General features: G+C 35.6%; 1 protein-coding gene across 1 annotated transcript in view; it reads right to left on the reverse strand.

The window, feature by feature from the left end:
• DNAI4 (dynein axonemal intermediate chain 4) overlaps positions 1-20,042 on the reverse strand; it is a 105,418-nt gene that overhangs the window by 27,321 nt on the left and 58,055 nt on the right. Inside the window, 2 exon segments of the mRNA XM_050761058.1 lie at positions 3,446-3,640; positions 17,722-17,877. Of these exon segments, the coding sequence (XP_050617015.1) occupies positions 3,446-3,640; positions 17,722-17,877 (351 nt within the window).

Genomic DNA, 20,042 nt, shown 5'->3' on the forward strand with positions numbered 1-20,042 from the left:
GGAACAGTAGCTCATGTCTATAATCCCAGAATGGGAACAACTCTTATTTAAAACGGTGCTGAAACAACTGGAGATTCAAAAAAAAAAAAATCTTTAAACCTTAACTTAGTCCCTTAATAAAAAAATTAATTCAAAATAGATAACATGATAGATATGTTAATGTGCTTCACTATAATGACCTTTTTACTATATATTTATCTTGTAACATCATGTTGTATACCTTAAATATACACAATAAATTTGTTAAAAATAAAAATAGGCCAGACGCAGTGGCTCACACCTGTAATCTCAGCACTTTGGGAGGCCGAGGTGGATGGATCATTTGAGGTCAGGAGTTCAAGATCAGCCTGGCCAACATGGTGAAACCCCGTCTCTACTAAAAATACAAAAATTAGCCGGGCAGTAGTGGTGTGCGCCTGTAATCCCAGCTACTAGGAAGGCTGAGGTGGGAGAATCCCTTGAGCCTGGGAGGAGGGAGTTGCGGTGAACTGAGACAGGGCCATTGCACTCCAGTCTGGGCCACAGAGTGAGACCCTGTCTCAAAAAATAAACAAATAAATAAACAAACAATCCAATATAGATAGTAGACCTAAACATAAAAGCTAAATCTATACAGCTTCTATAAGAAAACTGGGACGTACAAATTTGCAAACTTGCGGCAGGCAAAGATTTTTTAGAGAGCTCATGGAAAGAATTAATTACAAAAGAAAAAATTGACAGATTAGATTTCACAAAAATAAACTTCTGTTCATCAAAAAATTTTTAAGAAAATAAATTGGCAATCCATAGACTTAAATATTTGCAAAATATGTAACTGACAAAAGGTTTGTATCCAGAGTATATAAAAATAAGCTCTTACAACTTGAGTTTTTAAAAGACAATTCAGGCTGGGCACGGTGGCTCATGCCCTGTAATCCCAGCACGTTGGGAGGCTGAAGAGGATGGATCACCTCAGGTCAGGAGTTTGAGACCAGCCTGACCAACATGGTGAAACCCAGTCTCTACTAAACTACAAAAATTAGCCGGGCATGGTGGTGGGTACCTGTAATCCCAGCTACTTGGGAGGCTGAGGCAGGAATCACTGCAACCCAGGAGGTGGAGGTTGCAGTGAGCCAAGATTGTGCCTTCACACTCCAGCCTGGGTGACAGAGTGAAACTCCATCTCAAAAAAAAAAGAAGAAAAATTTTAAAATAATTAAAAAAAAAAAAGTCAACTCAACTTTAAAATTGGTAAGAGACTTGACCAAACAGTAAACAGAAGATATTCAAGTGACCAAAATAAACCACATAAACAAGAACTCAGTTTTTAGAACAACACTAAAAGGATTGCCAACATCAGGTGTTATAAAGAATGTGGAGCAACTGAGACTCTCACACATTGCTGTGCAAGTATAAGATGGTATAACCACTTTGGAAAAGTATTTTACTGTTTCTTAAAATGTTAAACATCTACTCAGTAATCCAATAATCCCATTTGTAGGTATTTTCACAGGAAAAATTAAAACATCCATTTACCAAAAGGCTCACACAAAAATGTTCATATCAGCTTTACTCTGAATATCTCCAGACTGAAAATATGCAAGTGTCCCTCAACATGTGAATGGATAAACAAATCATTATGGTATATTCATATACTACAGCATTACTTGGGGAAAAAAATGAACTACTTATACACGCATCAACCTAGGAAATCTCAAAAACATTGATATTGAATGCAAGAATCCAGACTCAAAAGAATACTTACTTTATGAACCCACTTATATTATATGACATACCAGAATAGGGAAAGTTAATCTATATTGATGGAAATCAGAGCAATGCCTGTGTGTGTGTGTGGTGGGGGTTGGGGAGTGGGGTTAAGGTTTACTTGGAAAACTGCACAAGGTAACTCTTAGGGTTAATAGACAGGTCCTCTGTCTTGATTAAGGTATTGGTAACTCCAGTTTATACATTTTCAAAATGTATTTTTATATATAATTTAAAATATATATTTCATTGTATATAAATCTTACCTCATTAAAACATTTGCTAGAGTATTTTTATTTCTTAGATGTGTTGAAAGAAGTGATGTGCCAACAGTAACATTTACATTGTTACATTTACATTTTGTTTTGTAAATGTCAATATACACAGTACTATGTGAATTGCAACCTTACAACTCTTTAAATATAGGATGAAAAATACATATATATAAGTGATTAAAATGTTTAAATATCAACCTAATGTGAGAGAAGGAACACAGTTTTTCAATATTCTTCTAGATGCATGCAGGCAAAAAGATTTACAACCATTTGTCACACATACTATTCTGTAACCTTTTTCTTTTCAAATGTAACCATATAGATTAATTTTGACTTGAAGAATCAAGACAAATTTTTTAAAGGAAGTTTCCTTAATCCATATTTGAAAGCTGGGAATACAATAGGCAAGCATGGGGTGGGGATAGACTGTCAAGCAAATTCCAACTAGAAGTACTAAGGCAGGAAAATGTAGGTTCTATTTGAGGACTACCAGATAAGTCTAAATATAGCTAACTTTTAGAGTCTCCAAAGCAATATGATAATACAAAGTAATCTGTGGCCATATTGCAGATATCTTTTGAATGATACACTTTGAGCTTTGTAATTTATACTAGGCAATGGGAAAACATTGAAGGTTTTTTGAGTGGTTTAGGATACATAAGCAAAGTGCGCTGATATAGCAGAAAGAGAACTAGAACTTGAGATGGTTGAATGTCTAGCTTTTCTACTTACTATTAACCTCACAAAGTTTCTATAGCCTTCATTTTCTTCATTCATGTATTTTTTAATACATGATGAAAGGTTGATTAAGATAATCTCTAAAATCCTTTAAAATATTCTGTTATCATATGAGATGGGATTTGTAGCAATGAGAACAGGAAGAATGCCCCTGCAATAGATTTGGGAGTAGTAACAAAAGTAAGAATCTAGAAAGTAACAACGATAATGGAAAAGAAGAGGTTGAATATGAGAGATACTGTAAAAATGAATAAGTAATTGAATGCAGGAATAAGGGAGAACCAAGAGCTATAGATGCTTAGGAAGTTTTGAATCTGAGACAATCTGCTTCTGTGGGCATCCTAGTCTGGACTCTAGTGTTACTCACACATTTAGGGCTGAAAGCTTTAGAAACATGTCCTCTGATAATGATAACTCAACCTGGAGATCACATTTAGAAATATATACTAAAACCCTTACATTTTAAAAATTATTTGAGTTTGTCTAAACATAATATCTTCTTTTTCTTTTTTTAAGAGACAAGGTCTTGCTCTGTCACCCAGGCGGGAGTGCAGTGGCATGATCATAGCTTGCTACAACCTTGAACTCCTGGGCCCAAGCAATCCTCTTCCTCAACCTCCCTAAGTACTGGGATTATAAGCATAAGCAACTGCACTCAGCCTAAACATGTTTATTTTTTTTAATACCTTTTAAAACAGGAAGCTGACGATAAGCTGCAAGTTTTGGCTGAAATATATTTTCCATTAGAACTCGTTCCATAAAAAATAAGTCCTGATGAAATTTGTCAGATTTTAATATTGCATCTGAGTGGTCTTCCTCATCTTCATGGATTTTTGCCAGAATTACGTTTTCTATGTCCATTAGAGAACTAGTTTCACTATCTACAAAATACAAACATGATACAATGATAAAATATTCAAATGGATGATTCATACATTCTAAAGATTTTTTAAATGACATTTCATCATTTGTATTTATTTTCCTCCAGTTTTCAACAACTTTAATAGATATTTATTGAATATCTTATGTACCAAGCACATGAAAGATGCACATACCTCATTTTGGAATTCTTTTTTTTTTTTTTTTGAGAGGGAGTCTCGCTCTGTCGCCCAGGCTGGAGTGCAGTGGCCGGATCTCAGCTCACTGCAAGCTCCGCCTCCCGGGTTTACGCCATTCTACCTCAGCCTCCCGAGTAGCTGGGACTACAGGCGCCCGCCACCTCACCCAGCTAGTTTTTTGTATGTTTTAGTAGAGACAGGGTTTCACCGCATTAGCCAGGATGGTCTCAATCTCCTGACCTCGTGATCCACCCGTCTCGGCCTCCCAAAGTGCTGGGATTACAGGCTTGAGCCACCGCGCCCAGCCTGAAATTCTTAACCATCAAAAACTGTACTATTTTTCAGAACATAGGCAATGATAACCTCCTGAGGTAATTTTTATCCTTATTCTTTTAAAATTCAAGTTGAAATAAGATGATCAGTCTTCAGAAAAAGGTCTGATTTGATTATTGCTATATAGAAATACTATACTATTGTATTAAGTTTTCTATTGCTGCTGTAACAAATCACAGTGGCTTAAAACAATGCAAATTTATCTTATAGTTCAGTAGATTAGAGGCCTAACAGATGTCACTGAGCTAAAACCAAGAAGTTGATAGGGCTTTGTTCCTTTCTGAAGGTTCTAAAGGAGAATTTGTTTCCTTGATTTTTTCAGTTTCTGGGGGACACCACAATCTTTCCTTCATCTTCAAAGACAGCAACATTGATTACATTCCTGCTGACTTTCTTCTGTCATCACATCTCTCTCCCAGATCACAGCTGGAAAAGGTCTTTTACTTTGTAGTACCCCATGTGATTAGATTGGGCCCAATAAGATTATCCAGAATAATCTTTCCATCTGAAGATCCCCATTGTAATCACATCCGGAAAATCTCTTTTGTCATGTTAGGTAACACATTCACAGGTTCCAGGGATTGGGGTGTGCACAAATTTGCGGGACTATTGTTCTGCCTACCACACTACTTAGTAAACTCTTATTTTAAAAAAAGAATGAAGGAAACTCTTGCTTCTTTACCTTTATAGATAGAGGGAGCGTACTTCTCCTTATTCCTCCTGCTAAATTCAACTAAAAACACTGGAAATTTTAGAAAACAACAAACATAAGCAGTCTTTGAAAGGTGAAGAGAAGGAATGGGTATTCTTTTTGCCTTCTATATTCCAGATATGGAGCTGAAGAAGTCAGCAACCTGGGAACACCAATGGGCACAAGCAAGAAAAAGTCCCCGAAAGAAGCCTCCTCTCTTTAGCCAAAGGACCAGGAAAAGTGTAGCCTTGAAAGAAAGAAAGCTTTTAGATGGCAGCCATTCTACTCCAGCCAAGCATAGAAAAAACTGTAGCTCCACCCATGTGACAAAGGCCAAGTGGGAGCCTAGTCTTCCACCCTCACTAGGCTGTAACAAGGCATCCCAAATCCCTGACTTTTCACTGTGTATGGTGTCAGAGAAGGCCCAGCAGGCAGGCAGGACTTTCATCCCTACCAAACATAATGATAGTGGTCCCCTTCCTACAGTGTCAGTGGAGATCAGCTTGGGAGCCTGGAATTCCAGCCTATCTAGTAGTAACAAAGTATACCTCCCTCTTCCCATTGGAGTAGTCAGAGTTGGACTAGTGAAGAGTCAAAACTTTTAACACTCCCCAGCAGCAATGAGAACAACCCCCACTGTGTAGTGTCAGTGTAGGCCACATGTATGGCATTAATGAAGCATTCCTATACCTCCTAGCCATGGTGTTGTCAATGGAAACTGGAGCTCCTATCACTGCCCCATGGTAATGAAGACACCACTTCCCCTAATGTCACTGGAGGTCAAGTGGCAAATATAGACTTCTACCCCTACCTGGAAATAATCAGGCAGTGACTCCCACTTTCCCCTGCCAGAACAGTGTCAAACAAAGCCTGTTTAAATGGAAGTTTAGAAAAGATTCAGACTCTTACAATACCCCAAATGTCCAGGTTTCAATTGAAAGTCACTCATCATAGCAAGAACCAAGAAAATCTTAACTTGAATGGAAAAAGTCTCTATACACAAACATCAATGTTACAATTATCTGACAAAGAGTTTAAAGCAAGCATCATAAAAATCCTTCAACAAGTTATTTATGAACACACTTGAAACAAATGAAAAAATAGAAAGTATCATCAAAGGGATAGAAAGTCTCAGCTAATGAATAGAAAGTCTTAGCAAATGAAAAGAAGAATCAACTGGAAATTTTAGGAGTGAAAAACATAACTAAAATTTAAAACTCAGTGGATGGGCTCTACAGCAGAATGGAAGAAAAATAAATCAGTAAACTGGAAGAGAGAACAATGGAAATAACCCAATCTTTAAAACAGACAGAAAAGTCTGAAAAAAATGAAGAGTCTCAAGAACCTCTGCAACCATAACAACATATGTACCATTCAAATCATTATCATCCGAGGATTGGAGAAATGGGGTGGGCCTGAAAAAGTACTTAAAGAAATAATAGCTGAAAACTTCCAAAATTTGGCAAAGGACAACAAATATATTCAAGAAATGAATAAATCACAATGAAGATAAAGAAATGCACACCAAGATGCACCATACTAAAATTTCTAAAAACAGAAGACCAAAAAAAAAAAAAAAAAAAAAAAAAAAAATTCTAGAAAGCAGCAAGAGAGAAATGACACCTTATTTTTAGGTGGAAAATAATTTGAATAGCAGCAGATTTCTCACTGGAAACCCTGGAGGCCAGAAAAAAGTGGTACACATTCTTGGGGTTCTGAGTGGAAAGAATGGTCAATGCAGAATTCTATACCCAGTGAATTTTCCTATGGGAATAATTCTACACCCAGTGAATTATCCTGTAGGAATAAAGAGGAAATTAAGATATTGTATTCTCAGATGAAGGAATACTAAGAATTTGTCTCAAATAAATAAATAAATAAACAAATAAAGTCTTCCCTAAAGAATGGCTAAAGGCAATTCTCTAAACAGGAAGAAAATGAGAAAGGAAGTTTAGAACATCTGAAAGGAAAAACCAACAGTGGGAAGAGAGAAAATAAGGATAAATAGGATATACTTTTCTTATTTTTTTGAGTTTTCTTAATTACGTTTGACAGTTGAAGCAAAAATTATTACATTGTCTGATATAGTTTTAAATGTCTAAATATTAAATGTTTATATATCTAAATATCTTTCTAAATACTTAGAAGAAATATTTAAGGCAAATATAAATGGGGGTGGAATCTAAAGGGAGGTAAGGTTTCTATACTTTACTTGAACTGGTAAAATGTCAACATCTATGGACTATTGTGTATGCATAATGGAATACATAAAGTAAATAATAAAAATTGCACATAAACTCAAAACACTACAGGTAAATTAAAGCAGAATTTAAAAAATTGTTTGAGAAAGCAGCAAGAAAGCAGGAAGAAGAGAGAAACATAAGATAGATAAGATAGAATAAGCAGAAAAGAACAGCAGACTTAAGGGCTAACATGCCAATAAAACATTAAATACAAATGGTCTACCTATACCAATTTAGAGATAAAGACTGGCAAAAAAAATTGGATTAAAAACATGACTCAAACATATGATGTCTACAATAAATTTATTTCAAATATACAATGTAGATAGGTTGAAAGTAAACAAATAAAAAAAGATATAGCAGGCAAGCATTAACCAAAAGAAAGCAGGAGGGGCGATATCAACATCATATAAAGTTGACTTCAGAGCAAAGAAAATTACCAGGGATATATAGCAACATTATGTTATGATTGTACCGAGAAGACATAGCAATAATTAGTGTTTATGCAAAAAAAAAAAACAAGGCTATAAAATATGTAAAGTAAAAATTATTAGAACTGAAAAGAGAAATAATGGTCACATAAAATTTTGATGGAATAAAGAGATAGAAAATCAGCAAGGGTATATATGAACTCAACATCATCAACTAAAAAGATGTAACTAACATTTATATAATATTCCACCTAATAACAGCAGAATACACATTCTAGGTCATATAACAAACCTTGACAAATTTAAAAGAAGAGAAATCATAGTGTGTTAAAAGAAGAGAAATCATAGTGTCTTCTCCAGTCACAGTGGAATCAAGCTAGAAATCAATAATGGAAAGATAACAGGAAGATCTCCAAACACTTAGAATCTTAAAAAAAAAAAATGCTCTAAATAATCTGTGTCAAAGAGGAAGTCTCAAGGGAAATAAAAAATATATGTAATAATGAAAATAAAACACAACATGTCAAAATTTGTGGAATACAGATAAAGCAGCACTGATAGGAAAATTTACAGCATTAAATGTATACATTAGAAAAGAAGGAAAGTCAAGTCAATAAGTTCCCAATTCAAGAAAAAAGAAGAAGAAAAAAAAGAGCAAAATAAACTTAAAGCAATGAGAAGGAAGAAAATAGAAGAGAAGTAAATGAAATTAGAAACAAGTCAGTGAAATAAAGAATTGGTTCCTTGACAAGATTAACAAAATTGACAATGTTCCATCAGACTGACAAAGAAAAAAAGAGAGAAGAAATAAATTACCAAAATCAGGAGTAAAATAGCAGATACTACAGATCCTACAGACATCAAAGTGATAATAACAAACAACTCTACGTCAGATAAATCTCACAACTTAGATAAAATAAACCAATTATTTAAAAAAACTATTATAAATTATATTATAATATTAATAATATAATTTGAATATTAAGAAAATTAAATTTGTAGTTTAAAAAACTCACCCACAAAAAATCACCAAGGATGGATTATTTCACTAAAGAATTCGACCAGAAACTTAAGGAAGAATTATCACTAATTCTACCCAACCTCTTCCAAAAATAGAAAAGGAAAGAATACTTGCTTATTCATTTTATGAAACTATTATAACAAAGTGAGACAAAGTACAAAAAAGAAAGCTATATTATCTCTCATCAACATCAACATAAAAATCCTTAGCAAAATATTACAACACAGAATTCAGCAATATATAAAAAGAATTATTATACATGATGACCAATTGAAGTTTATTCTAGGATGAAAGAGTTCTTCAATGTTAAAAAATCAATCAAAGTAATCCATTACGTTTAGGCCAATGAAAATAAATCACATGATCATATCAATCAATTCAGAAAAATCACTTGACAAATCAACCATTTATGAAAAAAAAAATCTCTCAGAAAAATAGAAACAAGCAGGGTATTATGGACAGAATGATTGTGTCCCTATAAACTCATGTGTTGAAATTCTAACCCCCAATGTAATGGTGATTAGGAGGTAGGACCTTTGGGAGATAGTTAAGTCATGAGAGTGGAGCCCTCATGAATGAGATTAGTGTCCTGAAAAAGTTACCCACAGAGAGCTCTTTTGCTCTGTGTCTGCCATGTAAGGATACAAGAAGTTAGCAATCTGCAACATGGAAGAGGGTTGTTGTGATTTTTATTGTTATAACTTCTTTCTAATTTGGTCTTGAGTTCTCTCAGTCAAGTAGCTATAGGCCAAGATAGCTACTCTCTAGAAGAGCCCTGACCAGGTGGAATGATAAATTCAGGTGTGTTGGTCAGGTGAGACACCATGAGGAAGTGAAACCAAAATGCACAAAACAGCAAAAATGTGTTACTCACAGGTCTCAGAGACATTACTGGTTATTATTCTCCTAACAAGAAGCTAATGAGAAGCACAGAGGAAGCAAAGAATTCAATCACCAGGAAGGGAGTGAGAAAGAGAGAAGACATGCGGAACTATGCCTCATAGGCATTACCCCTTAGGCTTTCCCACAGGTTTATGGATTGACGAGCTTAAAGAAAACATGCCTGAGTCAGGGAACTTACATGATTCTAGTGTTGACCATTATGTTTTATCATGGTCAGCAGCTGTAGGGTATATTGAGTTTTAGGCCTGTGAGATGAGGAACAAGTGGGCTCTACGGCACACAATCACATAGCAAAGTTTTATGTTTTAACTAGGCTAAAGGTGATGGGGGTACAACACAGTTTCAAACAACTTATGTCACACCTAAAAGTGAATGACAAGGGAGCAACTATATTAAACAAATTTACAACAAGTGTCCCACACCAGAATCTGGCATTCTGATCTCGAACTTCTAGCCTCTAGAACCACGAAAAATAAATTTCTGTTATTTATAAACTTCCAAGCCTAGGGTACTTTGTTGCAGCAGCCCAAACTGACTGAGACAAGGATGTCCCTCCACTTGAAAAAGACCATCTACAAAAAACTACTGGTAACATTATACTTAATGGTGAAAGACTGAATTGTTTCTTACAATCAAGAACAAAGGCAAGAATGTCTGCTGTCACCACTCTTATTCAATATAGTGACAGAAGTTCTAGCAGAGCAATAAAGTAAAAAAAAGGAAATAAAAGGCATGTAGATCAGACAGAAAAAAAAATGATACTGTCCCTAAATGCAGTTGACATGATTGTGTATGCTGAAAATCCCAAGGAATACAAAAATTCTCTTAGAACTGATGTGCGTATTCAGCAAGGTTACCGCATACAAGAAAAACATACAAGAATCTATTGTATTTCTAAATACTACCAATAAACAGGCAGACACCAAATTAAAAACACAATACTGTCTGGGTGCAGTGGCTCATGCCTATAACTCCAGCACTTTGAAAGGCCAAGGCAAGAGGATCAGTTGACCTCAGGAGTTCGAGAACAGCCTGGGCAACATAGTGAGACCTCGTGTCTACAAAAATTTAAAAATTAGCTGAGTGTGGTGGTAAACACCTGTAGTCCCAGGTACTTGGGAAGCTGAGGTAGGAGAATTGCATGAGCCTGGGAGGTTGAGGCTGCAGTGAGCCATGATTGTGCTGCCGCATTCCAGCCTGAGTGACATACCAAGACCCTATCTCAAACAAAACAAACAGAATACTATGTGCAATTGCTTAAAAAAAAAATACTTATGTGTAAATCTATCAAAACATGCACAGGGCTTGAATGCTGAAAACTACAAAATGCTGATTTAAAAAAGGTTAAGGAAGATCTTGGCCGGGTGCAGTGGCTCACGCCTGTAATTCCAGCACTTTGGGAGGCAGAGGCAGGCAGATCACCTGAGATCAGGAGTTCAAGACCAGCCTGGCCAACATGGTGAAACCCCGTCACTATTAAGAATACAAAAATTAGCCAGGTGTGGTGGTGAGCACCTGTAATCCCAGCTATTCGGGAGCCGAGGAAGGAGAATGGCTTGAACCCAGGAGGAGGCAGAGATTGAAGTGAGCCAAAATCACGCCACTGTACTCCAACCTGGGTGGCAGAGCAAGACTCTGTCTCAAAGTAAGTACATAAATAAAAATGAAAATTAAAAAAGCTCAAAGATCTAAATAAATGGAGACACACTCCATGTTCACAGATTGAAAGACTTAATATAGTAAAGGTATCAATTCTCTTTGTACTTAATGCTTTGATATCCTGGGGCCTTGCTAACCCTGCAGGAACTGCCCCCACTAGCATTAGCCAATTCCTAAAGATAGTGAAGGATTCACCTGATAGCATACCTTTCATATGCAAACCAATCAACCAGAGACCATAACCCAACTGCCTCCTTAACAGAGCTTTCCCACTCAGTCACTATTCCCTTGCCCTAATTCTCCCAGGGCCAGCTACAAGACAACTAGGAATATGCACTAAACCCCAGAGCCCACTGAAATTACTCAAACTAGCCAATCCTAAACTTGCCTACTTTGCCTCACCATTCCTTTCCCTAGTAGCCACAATAAAGGCTCTTGCCCATGTTTTCCCCATCACTCTCTGCCTTCTGACCAACTCTGGTACTTATATATGTAGTTCATGGCATGAAATGTCTCCTTCTCTTGAGATCTGTGAGTATAACAATAAGCTATCTTTGCAATGGCAATCATCTCCTGATCTGTTGGTTTTGCCATACCTCAATAAGAACAAAACCTACACTTTAAAACAATGTTGTCTGCTTTCAATAGAAAGATATAAATAGAATAAAATTAAAGAAATGGAGAAAGATATACTACCTACACACTAATCAAAGAAGTTGGAGTAGCTACATTTAATTACAGATGAAGCAGACTTCAGAACAAAGTAAATTATCAGAGATAAAGAGGGGCATTACATATGAAACATGGGTGAATTCTCCAAGAAGACATAATAATCTTAAATGTCTATGGTGCAAAAAACAAGACTACAAAATATGTAAAGCCCTCTGATAGAGCTGAAAGGACAAGTCCATTATTATAGTTGGAGACTTACTCCTCTATATCAGTAATTAACAGATCACCAGACAGAAAATCAGTAAAGATATAGGTTAGTTGTTGTTGTTGTTGTTGCTGTTGTTGTTTTGAGACAGTTTCACTCTTGGTTGCCCCAGCTGGAGTGCAATGGCGTGATCTGGGCTCATTGCTATCTCCACCTTCCGCGTTCAAGCAATTCTCCTGCCTCACCCGCCCAAGTAGCTGGGACTAAGGACGCCCACCACCAAACCCAGCTAATTTTTGTATTTTTAGTAGAGACGGGGTTTTGCCATGTTGACCAGGCCAGTCTTGAACTCCTGACCTCAGGTGATCTGCCCATCTCAGCTTCCCAAAGTGCTGGGATTACAGGGGGAGCCACTGCACCTGGCCAGATATACTTGAATATCACCAGCAATCAACTGAATCTAAATAACATTTATAAAATAGTTAACCCATTATCAACAAATAAACATTTTTCTCACGCTCACATGGCGCATTTACCAAGATAGACTATATTCTGGATCATAAAACATGTTTTGAAAAATTTAAAAGAATAGAAATCACATATAGTCTCAGAATACAAAGGAATTAAATTAGAATTAAATAACAGAAAGATAGTTGGACAATCCCAAAATATTTGGAGATTAAACAAAATATTTATAAATAACAAATAGGTCGAAGAAGAAGTCTCAAATGAAATTTTAAAATATTTTGAACAAAATGAAAAGGAAAATACAACTTATCAAAATTTGTGTGGTACAGCAAAAACAGTTCTTAGAGAAAATTTTTAACATTGAATACATGTATTGGAAAAGAAGACAGATCTAAAATCAGCAATATAAGCTTCCACCTTAGGACACTAGAGAAAGAAAATAAACATAAACCTAAAGCAAGCAGAAAAAAAAAGAAAAGTTTGAAACCAATGACTTCAAAAACAAAATATCATTAGAGAAAATTAATAAAACCCAAAGTTAGTTCTTTGAAAATATCAGTAAAATCCATAATTTTTAGCCAGGCTAACCAAGAAAAACAGAAAGAATATTTAAAATTGTCAGTATGAGAAATGGAAGGTGTCATCACTACTGATTCCATGGACCTAAGAGAATAATAAAGAAATAATGTTAAAGACTCTGCCCACACATTTTTCTTTTTTTTGAGATGGAGTTTCACTCTTGTTGCCCAGACTGGAGTACAATGGCACGATCTTGGCTCCCTGCAACCTCTGCCTCCCAGGTTCAAGTGATTCTCCTGCCTCAGCCTCCTGAGTAGCTGGGATTACAGGCATGAACCACAACGCCCACCTAATTTTGTATTTTTAGTACAGACGGGGTTTCTCCATGTTGGTCAGGCTGGTCTCGAACTCCTGACCTCAGGTGATCTGCCCACCTCAGCTTCCCAAAGTGCTGGGATTACAGGTGTGAGCCACCGCACCCGACCTTCTGCCCACAAAATGTATAACTTAGCTTGAAATGGAACAATTCCTTAAAAGGCACAAACTACCAAAACTCACTCAAGGAAAAATGGATAATCTGAATAGGCCTATATCTATTAAAGAAGCTGAGTCAATAATTAATAACTTTCCAAAATAGAAAGCATCATGCTTTCACTGGTGAATCCTACCAAACACTTAAGGTAAAATTATCATTTTTATACAATCTATTCCAGAAAATTGGTGAAGAGAAAATACTTTCCAATTCTTTTTATTAGGCTAGCATTACCCTAACTCCAAAACCAGATGAAGACATTACAAGAAAGGAAAATTACAGAACAATGTCTCACATGAAAATAATGCAAAAATTGGCTGGGCACAGTGGCTCACGCCTGTAATTCCAGCACTTTGGGAAGATGAGGCGGGTGGATCATGAGGGCAGGAGATCGAGACCATCCTGGCTAACATGGTGAAACCCCGTCTCTACTAAAAAAAAATACAAAAAAATTAGCCGGGCATGGTGGCAGGTGCCTGTACTCCCAGCTACTCGGGAGGTTGAGGCAGGAGAATGGCGTGAACCCAGGAGGCAGGGCTTGCAGTGAGCAGAGACGGGGCCACAGCACTCCAGCCTGGGAGACAGAGAAAGGCTCCATCTCAAAAAAAAAAAAAAAAAAAGGAAATAATGCAAAAATCCTCAATAAAATATTAGCAAATAGAATCCACCAATGTATAAAAAGAATTATACAACATAATCAAATGGAGTTTTTTCAAGGTATGCAAAGCTAGTTCAACATTCAGGATCCAATTAATGTAATCCATCACATCGACAAGCCTTTTATATAATCTATTGATATATAAAAAATATACATATCAATAGATACAGAAAAAATCCATTGCACATTCATGATAAAAACTCCCAGCAAATTAGGAAGAGAAGGGAACTTCCTGAACTTGCTAAGGAACAGCTATATAAAACCTACAATTAACATCATACATAATGGTGAGAAACTGAAAACTTTCCCCCTAAGAAGATTAGGATATCCCTTCTCATACAGGAAAAAATGGTGATAAGTTTTTAGATATAGCATCAAAAACCCAATGTAAAAAAGAAAAAAATCGATAAATTAGACTTTATTTAAATTAAAAATTTCTCATCTATGAAAAACCCTGCTAATAATAATGAAGAGACAAGTCACAGACTAGGAGAAAGTATGTACATGTATCTGATAAAGAACTAAATTGTACACAGGACCCTTAAAACTCAATACGAAAACAAACAGCCAAATTTTTAAAAGGGCAAAACATCCACATAGATATCTCACCAAAAAAGATATAAAGATGCTCAATATCACATTAGGGGGTTGTAAATTAAAACAATAATGAGCTACCACTACATACATATTTGAGTGGCTACAATCCAAAAAACTAACAATACCAAATGCTGGCAAGAATGAGAAACAGGAATGCTCACTCATTGCTAATGTAATGCAAAATAGTACAACCACTTTGGAAGATAGTTGGTAGTTTCGTAAAAGGCTAGGAATAGTCTCACTGTGTGATCCAGCAATTGTGCTCCTAGATATTTACTCAAATGAGTTGAAAACTTACGTCCACACAAAAACCTGCACATGAATGTTTGTAACGGTTTTATTTGAAATTACAAAAAATTTGAAGCAGCCAAGATGTCCTTCAATAAGTGAATATATAAGCAAACTGTGGTATACCCATCCAATGGAATATTATTCAGTGACAAAAATAAATGAGCTGTCAAGCCATGAAAAAACATAGAGGAGGCTTAAGTGCATATTGTTTAGTAAAAGGAGCTAGTCTGAGAAGGCTACACATATTGTATGACTTCAACTATATGACAATTTGGAAAAGACGAAACTATAAAGACAATAAAAATAAAAATATCAGTGACTATCAAGGGTACAAGAGAAAGGAGAAATGATGAATAGGTGGTCCACAGGGGATATTTAGGACAGTGAAACTATTAATTTTTTGCTGTATAAAACTGTAATGGTAGAAACATGCCATTATGCATTTGTTAAAATACAAAGAACTATACAACACAAAGCATGGAACTTAATGTAAGCTATGGATTTTAATTAATGATAATGTATCATCATTGGTTCACCAAGTGTAACAAATATACCACATTAATGCAAAATATTAATAATAGGGGCCACTGTGCACAGAAAGTAGAGAGATGAAGGGATTTTATGGATCTTTTGGTACTATGTGCTTAATTTTTCTGTAAATCTAAAACTGTACTAGAAAATTCTATTAACCAATTTTCTAAACCTACAGCACTATTTCAGAAGAAAAATCATTTTTATCTATCAACTGAGATACAGTCTTACATTCAAAGGTAAATATTATTGGACTTTTTCTCCCCTTGAGTATGATAAATAGAAGGTTAAATGCAACTTGTATAATACATTCAAAGTTTAAATGAAATAAAAATATTTCTTAAATCAAATATGGACCATATTTAATTTTTTTTCCTTTCTGTTTCTACTATAAAAATCTCAGTGTCAAAATGACCTCAGAGGTAACTAGTCCTAGTTTTCATCTGGATCTCTTTCACATTTTCAATAAATCTGATTATTCAGCTTTGTTCCCTATTTCTTTCCATTTTTTAACTTTCTTATCCTAATTCTAGTTTCCCCTACTCCCTTGACTGGCTATAATACTAAAAAAAAGTATATCTTTATTTTCTATGGTAGTTATTGAATATGATTTTATTATCCCTTTTGGTTTTTAAAAGCACACCCATACACACATGAAATACTCTGAAAGATTCACAAATTGAGATTTATTTTTTGTGGGGGATTTTGCACTTGTACATTTTTGTAGGTCAATGGCCTTAATGGTGTAGAAGAAATAGATCTAATATAAAGTCCCAATGTAATTTCCAGTCTAAGATTGGATTTTTCTGAGCAGTTTTTGATAGCTTCTACAAGTAAACCTATTGTATAGACATTCGTGCTTAACAAAAACAATGTTTCTTTAGTGATAACTAATACTAAATAATTTATTCTTCCCCTTCATTATTCTCTTAGAAAATTAACTGTTCTTCATTATAAACAACTTTCAGTAAAACGTAACAGTAGTCTACATGACCATAAACATACTTAAAGAACTATGGAATGAATATAGGCCACTTATTGAAAGTTAAGATTCAAAGAGACTAGTAAATGAGATTTTTAAAAAGGAACAAGTTGAAAGGTCTTTGGGATCTATAGTCTCCTAAGGAAATGTAGTCAATTATAAATAAGATAATTGTTTTCTGGAAATTATTAATTCTCTTTAAACTTGTTATTTCAAAATACTTATACTTACTGATTTACTGAACTTGAAAATATTCCATTTGTTTTTGGGTCAAAATTAGTGAAAGTAGAAACATTTCCATTTAATTTAAAAAATTTGCCAAAGCTTCAAAAAATGTATCAGGTTTTAGTTATTCTAAAATAAGGACCATCACCTAAATGCAGTAAAACAATTTTGTAAGAAAAAGATACAACATTTCAGAATAGGAAAAGTAAAAGTAGATAACTATAAACTATTCAGAAGTGGAATTGAGCAAACTTCTTATAACTAGTCTTAGTAAAGCTTCTTCCACATTGCGAAATTTATTTGGAAAGTTACAACTTTGTATTGATTTTAATTATAACATTTCATCTTAAAAATTAAAATACTAGAAGCTAAAGTTATAGTGTAGGGTTTCTCAACCATGGCAGTACATGTACTGACATTTTAGGTTGAAAATTCTTTGTTGCAGGGACTGTCCTGTGTACTGAAAGATTTTCTGCAGTATCCCCGGTAGATGCCCTCAGTCACGAAAAACAAGAATGTCTCCAGACATCCAAATGTTCCCAGGGGAAGTAAAAGAGCCCCAAATTAAGAGCCACTATTGTTAATGTATAAATCCATTTTAGGTTGTCATAGAGCTAGTATACCTTTTTCTCATAAGTAATCTAATTGAAAGAAAGGGAGATAGAAAATAATGGAACTCACACGTATGAAACAGGGTTTAAGAGCAAAAGGAAAGGTACACTAGAGAAAGAGACAAACTGAAAATTCTTGACAGATATCCAAGAAAAATGTAAATCTTTCAGTTAAGTCTAAGACCACGTGATAGAGTAATAGTGCTATTTCTGAGTAAAAGTTGTACTTTTCATGGTCCATCAGAAAGAAAACATTGTAACTGCCAAAAAAGAATGTATTAAAAATGCCATGTTAAAGTCATTCAAAAAAACTAAAATAAATGAAATCTCACTTTTTTCTGTAGTGCTCCCTGGCAATCTTTGGTCCTGATCTTTAGGAAGTACATTTGTTTCACTACTTGACTCAACCACAGATGGTTTTACTGATAAAGATAAAAGTTCCATAGCATTGTAAGAATCATACAAATCCCAGGCAGTGGACATTATGCCTAGATAAAGAGACAGAAAGGTAAAAATTATTTTAAACCAAATTCCAACATTTTAGCTTTATAGATAACTAGTCACAGAAAAATCTAAGATAAGAATATCTACTGTTGCCTGATGCAGTTGCCTGTGCCAGCTACTTGGTCCACCTGAGGCAGGAGGATCACTTGAGGTCAGGAGTTAGAGGCAGTAGTGTGCTATGATGACACCTGAGAATAGCCGCTGCACTCTAGCCTAGACAACATAGTGAGATCCTCTCTTTAAAGAAATTAAAAATTAAATAAGAATATACTGTTTATTTTTTAAAAATACTATTGTTTTACAATATAACAGGAAGTGGATAGAAATGACAAAGAAATACATCATGAGGATACCTCAAGCCTTAGTCATCACACTATTAGTATCTACAAACACTTTAGTGCTTTAAGGATAACTCCAAATTATCTTCACAATATCTTCTGACCATCACACCTCCCTCCCCTCTACCCCACACTTGTACAGCATAATCTCATTGGTCTGTCATTATAGGGCTGCCTTGGTGATATGCATCTGGGCAAATATGTTATAACAAGACTTTGATGTTCCTTTACTTATGTTTAATACATAATATATTGTCAACTGTTTTATTCGAAATTATAAAAAATTTGAAGCAGTCAAGATGTCCTTCAATAAGTGAATATATGAGCAAACTGTGGTACACCCATCCAATGGAATATTATTCAGTGACAAAAATAAATGAGCTGTCAAGCCATGTAAAAACATAGAGGAGGCTTAAGTGCATATTGTTTAGTAAAAGGAGCCAGTCTGAGAAGGCTACACATATTGTGTTTTATGTTAAAAATAAAATCTCAAAATTCATGCCCTAATGTTATGTAAAAGATGGGTAATAATGAATGATTGCAACTTCCCGATTTTATAATTACATACTATTAAAGAAAGCTTATTTTAACTGGTATCAGAAAAAAAGCATTCCAAACTGTGCCTTTTTTAAAACAATTCTCAGTGTAATACATGTTTAAATAGTTGTTAAAAGGCAAAGAAATGCAGGTGTCGACAGATGGAGATTGCTAGCAAGAGGTAACACACAGGTGATATGGGCAGTTCAGTTACAGCATCTGCTATAAAAGAAAAAAACATTTAAAAGAGCAAGCTATGCCAGGCGCGGTGGCTCACGCCTGTAATCCCAGCACTCTGGGAGGCCGAGGCGGGCAGATCACAAGGTCAAGAGATCGAGACCATCCTGGCCAACATGGTGAAACCCTGTTTCTACTAAAAATAGCTGTGCATGGTGGCAGGCACCTGTAGTCCCAGCTACTCCGGAGGCTGAGGCAGGAGAATCGCTTGAACCCGGGAGGCAGTGGTTGCAGTGAGCTGAGATCGTGCCACTGCACTCCAGCCTGGGCAACAAAGCGAGACTGTCTCAAAAAAGAGAAAGGAAATGATCAACCCAAAAGTTAGGAGAGTGGATACTTCTGTTAAAGGTGGCTAGAAGAAAGAGGGTTGTGATAGGACAGTGTACAGGGGGCTTCTAATCAACGGGGGATGTTCTATTTCTTAAACTGGCTGGTGAGTACATGGTGTTGATTTTTTCTTTACACTACACATGTATGTATTATATGCTCTTCTGTTTGCAGTATACATTTCATAATAAAGTTTTTAAATAATGAAAGACAGTTTACACTAAAGAATTGAGATGCAGATTAATTAAATATTAAGATTTTATGGATGCTGGGCGTGATGGCTCACACTTGCAATCCCAAGCCTAGCCAAAATAGTGAAACCCCATCTTTACTTTGGGAGACCAAGGCGGGCAGATCACTTGAGGTCAGGAGTTTGAGACCAGCCTGGCCAACATGGTGAAACCCCATATCTAATAAAAATACAAAAATTAGCCCGTTGTGGTGGCATGTGCCTGTAATCCCAGATACTTAGGAGGCTGAGGCACGAGAATCGCTTGAACCTGGGAGGCAGAGGTTGCAGTGAGCCAAGATTGTGTCATTGCCCTTCAGCCTGGGTGTCAGAGCAAGACTCTATCTCAAAACAACAGCAACAGAAAGATTTTACAGATAAATAAAAGTGTACCTTTTCCTTGCCTGATTTTGGATGAAACTGGAAGAGATGCAAAAATCAGAGAAATGGAGATCAAAACATTACCTTTATCACTGATAAG

This window comes from Macaca thibetana, chromosome 1, assembly GCF_024542745.1.
Source record: "Macaca thibetana thibetana isolate TM-01 chromosome 1, ASM2454274v1, whole genome shotgun sequence".
NCBI lineage: Eukaryota > Metazoa > Chordata > Mammalia > Primates > Cercopithecidae > Macaca > Macaca thibetana.